Raw genomic sequence first — 10,000 nt, forward strand, 5'->3', positions numbered from 1 at the left:
CCTGATGGTGAATGCGCTTGTACTCATGACAGACAGTATTTGGCAGTTTGGTGTTTTATTCCACTAATTTGCCAACCGTTGCCAAACATAGCCTGAGAAATAGTCTGAATTTCCTCTTAGCATCCTTGCCACATTATATACAGTATGTGTGGTCTTTTATGAAATCCCTTTGTTGTAACTCAATGAGGTGTTTGTAAATGTGATGTATAAATGAATTAAATGAATAAAAACCTCCTCGAAGTGCTGGCAGATGAACTTGCTGGCGGCGAGACACAGGTCGTGGCAGCCGTAGGTCTCGGCGAAGCGGGAAATGCCGATGCAGTTTCCGGCATCCAGCTGACTCTCCAGGAAACTGCAGCACTCCTTCAGCACCAGCTTCACCTGCAGCAGGTTGGCGGCAGGAAGTAGAGACTCCACTGTTTCCTGTGAGATGAAGACGGTGCCTGTGTATGCGTACTCCACTATAGCCTGAGGAGGAGAGCAGAAGGGCACCACATTATATATCATTATACAGTACACACAGACAATCAAGCATCTGCACAACCAGCTATCAATAATACTGACTAATGGCCTAGAATATACTTCACAAACAACAAACAAACAAACAAACAACAAACAAACAAACAAACATCTCACTGAAACTGAAAATCAGACTGTGAATTTAAATGTTCAATTCTGTGTTGAAATAAAATAGGATCGCAGATGTAGCTCCTAAAACTGCAACTCTCAGAGCTGTGCTGAGGCGTGTGTGTGTATTTCGACTGTGTTGATGTGTGTATGTCGACTGTGCTGATGTCCCTGTGTGTCAACTACTGATGTGTGTGTGTGTGTGTATGTCGACTGTGCTGATGTCCCTGTGTGTCAACTACTGATGTGTGTGTGTGTGTGTGTATGTTGACCGTGCGATGTCTGTGTGTGTCCACTGTGCTGATGTCCGTGTATGTGTGTCGACTGTGCTGATGTGTATGTGAGTCGACTGTGCTTATGTGTGTGTCGACTGTGCTGATGTGATGTGTGTGTGTCGACTGTGCTGATGTGTGTGTGTCGACTGTGCTGATGTGTGTGTGTCGACTGTGCTGATGTGTGTGTGTCGACTGTGCTGATGTGTGTGTGTCGACTGTGCTGATGTGTGTGTGTCGACTGTGCTGATGTCCGTGTGTGTCGACTGTGCTGATGTCAGTGTGTGTCAACTACTGATGTGTGTGTGTGTGTGTGTATGTTGACCGTGCGATGTCTGTGTGTGTCCACTGTGCTGATGTCCGTGTATGTGTGTCGACTGTGCTGATGTGTATGTGAGTTGACTGTGCTTATGTGTGTGTGTCGACTGTGCTTATGTGATGTGTCGACTGTGCTGATGTGATGTGTGTGTGTCGACTGTGCTGATGTGTGTGTGTCGACTGTGCTGATGTGTGTGTGTCGACTGTGCTGATGTGTGTGTGTCGACTGTGCTGATGTGTGTGTGTCGACTGTGCTGATGTCCGTGTGTGTCGACTGTGCTGATGTCAGTGTCTGTCAACTACTGATGTGTGTTTGTCGAATGTGCTGATGTTCATGTGTGTCAACTACTGATGTGTGTGTGTGTCGACTGTGCTGATGTCAGTGTCTGTCAACTACTGATGTGTGTTTGTCGAATGTGCTGATGTTCATGTGTGTCAACTACTGATGTGTGTGTGTGTGTGTCGACTGTGCTGATGTCCCTGTGTGTCAGTTACTGATGTGTGTGTGTGTGTATGTCGACTGTGCTGATATGTGTATTTCGACTCTGTTGATGTGTGTGTGTCGACTGTGCTGATGTCCCTGTGTGTCAACTACTGATGTGTGTGTGTGTGTGTATGTTGACTGTGCGATGTCCGTGTGTGTGTGTCGACTGTGCTTATGTGTGTGTGTCGACTGTGCTTATGTGTGTGTCGACTGTGCTGATGTGATGTGTGTGTGTCGACTGTGCTGATGTGTGTGTGTCAACTGTGCTGATGTGTGTGTGTCGACTGTGCTGATGTCCGTGTGTGTCCACTGTGCTGATGTCCGTGTGTGTGTCAAATGTGCGATGTCCGTGTTTGTCTACTGTGCTGATGTCCATGTGTGTGTGTCGACTGTGCTGATGAGTGTGTGTCGACTATGCTGATGTGTGTGTGTGTGTGTGTGTGTGTGTGTGTGTGTGTGTGTGTGTGTGTGTGTGTCGACTGTGCTTATGTGTGCGTGTTGACTGTGCTGATGTGTATGTGTGTGTCGACTGTGCTGATGAGTGTGTGTCGACTATGCTGATGTGTGTGTGTGTGTGTGTGTGTGTCGACTGTGCTGATGTGACGTGTCGACTGTGCTTATGTGTGCGTGTTGACTGTGCTGATGTGTATGTGTGTGTCGACTGTGCTGATGTTCCTGTGTGTCAACTACTGATGTGTGTGTGTGTGTGTTTATGTCGACTGTGCCGATGTCCATGTGTCGACTGTGCTGATGTGTGTCCACTGTGCTTATGTGTTTGTGTCGACTGTGCTTATGTGTGTGCGTTGACTGTGCTTATGTGTGTGTCGACTGTGCTGATGTCCCTGTGTGTCAACTACTGATGTGTGTGTGTGTGTGTGTCGACTGTGCTGATGTCTGTGTGTCGACTGTGTTGATGTGTGCGTGTCGACTGTGCAGATGTGTGTGTGTCTACTGTGCTGATATGTGTGTTTGTCGACTGTGCTGATGTGTGCATGTTGATTGTGCTGATGTGTGTGTGTGTGTCGACTGTGCTGATGTGTGCGTGCGTGTGTGTGTGTGTGTTGACTGTGCTGGTGTGTTGTCTGCTGATGTGTATGTGTTAACTGTGCTTATGTGTGTGTGTCCACTGTGCTGATGTGTGTGCGTGCTGATTGTGCTGATGTGTGTGTGTGTGTGTGTTGACTGTGCTGACATTGACTGCGCTGGTGTGTTGTCTGCTGTTGTGTGTGTGTTAAATGTGCAGATGTGTGTGTTAACTGATGTGCGTGTGTGTTGACTGTGCTAATTTGTATGTGTTTATGTATATGTGATATGCATGTACCTTGAGTGCGGCCTCGTCGATGCACTGGAACTCCACCTCGGAGGTCTCCTTCTCGGACAGGTTTCCAGTGAACATGGCCTTGAAGTATGGGCTAATGCTGGCCAGCACCACCTTGTGTGCGTGGATCTTTGCGTCGCCCACGCGCAGCACGATATCACAGAGCTCATGATCCTGCCGGAGGAGCTGCAGACCCTGCAGGAGCTGCTCAGAATGGGGCCGCGTCAGGCTCGCAAACATGTACGACTTCGCCTGCTGCTCCATCTGCGCAAACACACACACAGTGCAGGGTTCATTCATTCATTCATATTCATTGATTTAAACAAAACAAATGACTTCACCTTACGCGCACATGCACACGCACACGCACACACACGACAGCGCAGAGTTCATTCATTCAGTGAATCATATTTATATTCATATTCATTCATTCAACAAGGACTTCGCCTGCTGCTCCATCTGCACACACACATGACAGCACATCGATTCATTCAATCATTCATGTTGACACACAGCACACAACTGAGAGTACTAAACCTGCCACACAGACAGCACACTACTGAGAGCACTAAACCTGCCACACAGACAGCACACTACTGAGAGCACTCAACCCGACACACAGACAGCACACTACTGAGAGTACTAAACCTGCCACACAGACAGCACACTACTGAGAGTACTAAACCTGCCACACAGACAGCACACTACTGAGAGCACTAAACCTGCCACACAGACAGCACACTACTGAGAATACTAAACCTGCCACACAGACAGCACACTACTGAGAAAACTCAACCTGCCACACAGACAGCACACTACTGAGAAAACTCAACCTGCCACACAGACAGCACACTACTGAGAAAACTCAACCTGCCACACAGAAGGCACACTACTGAGAGCACTCAACCCGACACACAGACAGCACACTACTGAGAGTACTAAACCTGCCACACAGACAGCACACTACTGAGAAAACTCAACCTGCCACACAGAAGGCACACTACTGAGAGCACTCAACCTGACACACACACAGACAGCACACTACTGAGAGCACTAAACCTGCCACACAGAAAGCACACTACTGAGAGCACTAAACCTGCCACACAGAAAGCACACTACTGAGAAAACTCAACCTGCCACACAGAAGGCACACTACTGAGAGCACTCAACCTGACACACACACAGACAGCACACTACTGAGAAAACTCAACCTGCCACACAGAAAGCACACTACTGAGAAAACTCAACCTGCCACACAGACAGCACACTACTGAGAGCACTAAACCTGACACACAGACAGCACACTACTGAGAGTACTAAACCTGCCACACAGACAGCACACTACTGAGAGCACTAAACCTGACACACAGACAGCACACTACTGAGAGCACTAAACCTGACACACACACAGACAGCACACTACTGAGAAAACTCAACCTGCCACACAGAAAGCACACTACTGAGAAAACTCAACCTGCCACACAGAAAGCACACTACTGAGAGCACTCAACCTGACACACACACAGACAGCACACTACTGAGAGCACTAAACCTGACACACAGACAGCACACTACTGAGAAAACTCAACCTGCCACACAGACAGCACACTACTGAGAGCACTAAACCTGACACACAGACAGCACACTACTGAGAAAACTCAACCTGCCACATAGACAGCACACTACTGAGAGTACTAAACCTGCCACACAGACAGCAAACTACTGAGAAAACTCAACCTGCCACACAGAAAGCACACTACTGAGAGCACTCAACCTGACACACACACAGACAGCACACTACTGAGAAAACTCAACCTGCCACACAGAAAGCACACTACTGAGAAAACTCAACCTGCCACACAGACAGCACACTACTGAGAGCACTAAACCTGCCACACAGACAGCACACTACTGAGAAAACTCAACCTGCCACATAGACAGCACACTACTGAGAGTACTAAACCTGCCACACAGACAGCACACTACTGAGAAAACTCAACCTGCCACACAGAAAGCACACTACTGAGAGCACTCAACCTGACACACACACAGACAGCACACTACTGAGAGCACTAAACCTGACACACAGACAGCACACTACTGAGAAAACTCAACCTGACACACAGACAGCACACTACTGAGAGCACTAAACCTGCCACACAGACAGCACACTACTGAGAGCACTAAACCTGCCACACAGACAGCACACTACTGAGAAAACTCAACCTGCCACACAGACAGCACACTACTGAGAGCACTAAACCTGCCACACAGACAGCACACTACTGAGAGTACTAAACCTGCCACACAGACAGCACACTACTGAGAGCACTCAACCTGCCACACAGACAGCACACTACTGAGAGTACTAAACCTGCCACACAGACAGCACACTACTGAGAGCACTCAACCGACACACACACACAGCACACTACTGAGAGCACTAAACCTGCCACACAGACAGCACACTACTGAGAATACTCAACCTGCCACACAGACAGCACACTACTGAGAGCACTAAACCTGCCACACAGACAGCACACTACTGAGAACACTCAACCTGCCACACAGACAGCACACTACTGAGAGCACTAAACCTGCCACACAGACAGCACACTACTGAGAGCACTCAACCTGCCACACAGACAGCACACTACTGAGAATACTCAACCTGCCACACAGACAGCACACTACTGAGAATACTCAACCTGCCACACAGACAGCACACTACTGAGAATACTCAACCTGCCACACAGACAGCACACTACTGAGAATACTCAACCTGCCACACAGACAGCACACTACTGAGAGCACTCAGCACCACACAGACAGCACACTACTGAGAGCACTCAACCTGCCACACAGACAGCACACTACTGAGAGCACTCAACCTGACAAACAGACAGCACACTACTGAGAGCACTCAACCTGACACACAGACAGCACACTACTGAGAGCACTCAACCTGACACACAGACAGCACACTACTGAGAGCACTCAACCTGACACACAGACAGCACACTACTGAGAGCACTCAACCTGACACACAGACAGCACACTACTGAGAGCACTCAACCTGACACACAGACAGCACACTACTGAGAAAACTCAACCTGACACACAGACAGCACACTACTGAGAGCACTCAACCTGACACACACACACAGACAGCACACTACTGAGAGTACTAAACCTGCCACACAGACAGCACACTACTGAGAGCACTCAACCGACACACACACAGCACACTACTGAGAGCACTCAACCCGACACACAGACAGCACACTACTGAGAGCACTTAACCTTACACACACAAAGCACACTACTGAGAGCACTAAACCTGCCACACAGACAGCACACTACTGAGAGCACTCAACCTGACACACACACAGCACACTACTGAGAGCACTTAACCTTACACACACAAAGCACACTACTGAGAGCACTCAACTTGACACACACACAGCACACTACTGAGAGCACTTAACCTTACACACACAAAGCACACTACTGAGAGCACTCAACTTGACACACACACAGCACACTACTGAGAGCACTCAACCTGACACACAGACAGCACACTACTGAGAAAACTCAACCTGACACACAGACAGCACACTACTGAGAGCACTCAACCTGACACACACAGCACACTACTGAGAGCACTCAACCTGACACACACACAGCACACTACTGACAGCACTCAAACTGACACACACACACAGCGCACTCAACCTGACACACACACAGCACACTACTGAGAGCACTCAACCGACACACAGACAGCACACTACTGAGAGCACTCGACCAGACACACAGACAGCACACTACTGAGAGCACTCGACCTGCCACACAGACAGCACACTACTGAGAGCACTAAACCTGCCACACAGACAGCACACTACTGAGAGCACTCAACCTGACACACACACAGCACACTACTGAGAGCACTCAACCTGACACACACACACACACAGCACACTTCTGAGAGCACTCAACCTGATACACAGACAGCACACTACTGAGAGCACTCAACCTGACACACACAGACAGCACACTACTGAGAGCACTCAACCTGACACACAGAAAGCACACTACTGAGAGCACTCAACCTGACACACACACACAGACAGCACACTACTGAGAACACTCAACCGACACAGACAGCACACTACTGAGAGCACTCAACTTGCCACACAGACAGCACACTACTGAGAGCACTTAACCTGCCTGTGCTTTCACATGCTAACACAGAGGCAGCACACTACTTAGACAACGCTCAACTTGCCTGGGATACTTCATGCTGACAGCACACTACTGAGAGCACTCAACCTGGCACAGAGACAGCACACTACTGAGACAACACTTAACCTGCAAGTACTTATACATGCTGAAAGCACACTACTGAGAGCACTCAACCTGAAACACTTACAGCAAACCATTAAGAGCACTCAACCTGACTCTGCTTCTACATGCTAACACAGACAGCACACTACTGAGCACTCACCCTGACACACAGACAGCACACTACTGAGAAAACTCAACCTGCCACACAGACAGCACACTACTGAGAGCACTAAACCTGACACACAGACAGCACACTACTGAGAGCACTAAACCTGCCACACAGACAGCACACTACTGAGAAAACTCAACCTGCCACACAGACAGCACACTACTGAGAGCACTCAACCTGACACACACACAGACAGCACACTACTGAGAGTACTAAACCTGCCACACAGACAGCACACTACTGAGAAAACTCAACCTGCCACACAGAAAGCACACTACTGAGAGCACTCAACCTGACACACACACACAGACAGCACACTACTGAGAGCACTAAACCTGCCACACAGACAGCACACTACTGAGAAAACTCAACCTGCCACACAGACAGCACACTACTGAGAGCACTAAACCTGCCACACAGACAGCACACTACTGAGAGTACTAAACCTGCCACACAGACAGCACACTACTGAGAGCACTCAACCTGCCACACAGACAGCACACTACTGAGAGTACTAAACCTGCCACACAGACAGCACACTACTGAGAGCACTCAACCGACACACACACAGCACACTACTGAGAGCACTAAACCTGCCACACAGACAGCACACTACTGAGAATACTCAACCTGCCACACAGACAGCACACTACTGAGAATACTCAACCTGCCACACAGACAGCACACTACTGAGAATACTCAACCTGCCACACAGACAGCACACTACTGAGAGTACTAAACCTGCCACACAGACAGCACACTACTGAGAACACTCAACCTGCCACACAGACAGCACACTACTGAGACCACTAAACCTGCCACACAGACAGCACACTACTGAGAGCACTCAACCTGCCACACAGACAGCACACTACTGAGAATACTCAACCTGCCACACAGACAGCACACTACTGAGAATACTCAACCTGCCACACAGACAGCACACTATTGAGAATACTCAACCTGCCACACAGACAGCACACTACTGAGAATACTAAACCTGCCACACAGACAGCACACTACTGAGAGCACTCAGCACCACACAGACAGCACACTACTGAGAGCACTCAACCTGCCACACAGACAGCACACTACTGAGAGCACTCAACCTGACAAACAGACAGCACACTACTGAGAGCACTCAACCTGACACACAGACAGCACACTACTGAGAGCACTCAACCTGACACACAGACAGCACACTACTGAGAGCACTCAACCTGACACACAGACAGCACACTACTGAGAGCACTCAACCTGACACACAGACAGCACACTACTGAGAGCACTCAACCTGACACACAGACAGCACACTACTGAGAGCACTCAACCTGACACACAGACAGCACACTACTGAGAGCACTCAACCTGACACACACACACACACAGACAGCACACTACTGAGAGTACTAAACCTGCCACACAGACAGCACACTACTGAGAGCACTCAACCGACACACACACAGCACACTACTGAGAGCACTTAACCTTACACACACAAAGCACACTACTGAGAGCACTAAACCTGCCACACAGACAGCACACTACTGAGAGCACTCAACCTGACACACACACAGCACACTACTGAGAGCACTTAACCTTACACACACAAAGCACACTACTGAGAGCACTCAACTTGACACACACACAGCACACTACTGAGAGCACTCAACCCGACACACAGACAGCACACTACTGAGAGCACTCAACCGACACACAGACAGCACACTACTGAGAGCACTCAACCTGACACACAGACAGCACACTACTGAGAAAACTCAACCTGACACACAGACAGCACACTACTGAGAGTACTCAACCTGACACACACACAGCACACTACTGAGAGCACTCAACCGACACACAGACAGCACACTACTGAGAGCACTCGACCAGACACACAGACAGCACACTACTGAGAGCACTCGACCTGCCACACAGACAGCACACTACTGAGAGCACTAAACCTGCCACACAGACAGCACACTACTGAGAGCACTCAACCTGACACACACACAGCACACTACTGAGAGCACTCAACCTGACACACACACACACACACACAGCACACTTCTGAGAGCACTCAACCTGATACACAGACAGCACACTACTGAGAGCACTCAACCTGACACACACAGACAGCACACTACTGAGAGCACTCAACCTGACACACAGAAAGCACACTACTGAGAGCACTCAACCTGACACACACACACAGACAGCACACTACTGAGAACACTCAACCGACACAGACAGCACACTACTGAGAGCACTCAACTTGCCACACAGACAGCACACTACTGAGAGCACTTAACCTGCCTGTGCTTTCACATGCTAACACAGAGGCAGCACACTACTTAGACAACGCTCAACTTGCCTGGGATACTTCATGCTGACAGCACACTACTGAGAGCACTCAACCTGGCACAGAGACAGCACATTACTGAGACAACACTTAACCTGCA

General features: G+C 49.1%; 1 protein-coding gene across 1 annotated transcript in view; it reads right to left on the reverse strand.

The window, feature by feature from the left end:
• LOC130244140 (kelch-like protein 28) overlaps positions 1–10,000 on the reverse strand; it is a 15,455-nt gene that overhangs the window by 4,851 nt on the left and 604 nt on the right. Inside the window, exons 2-3 of the mRNA XM_056476422.1 lie at positions 3,023–3,283; positions 232–468 (exon numbers count right to left, since the gene is read on the reverse strand). Coding sequence (XP_056332397.1) covers positions 232–468; positions 3,023–3,283 — 498 coding nt within the window. The remainder of the gene's footprint in view (positions 1–231; positions 469–3,022; positions 3,284–10,000) is intronic.

This window comes from Danio aesculapii, chromosome 17, assembly GCF_903798145.1.
Source record: "Danio aesculapii chromosome 17, fDanAes4.1, whole genome shotgun sequence".
NCBI lineage: Eukaryota > Metazoa > Chordata > Actinopteri > Cypriniformes > Danionidae > Danio > Danio aesculapii.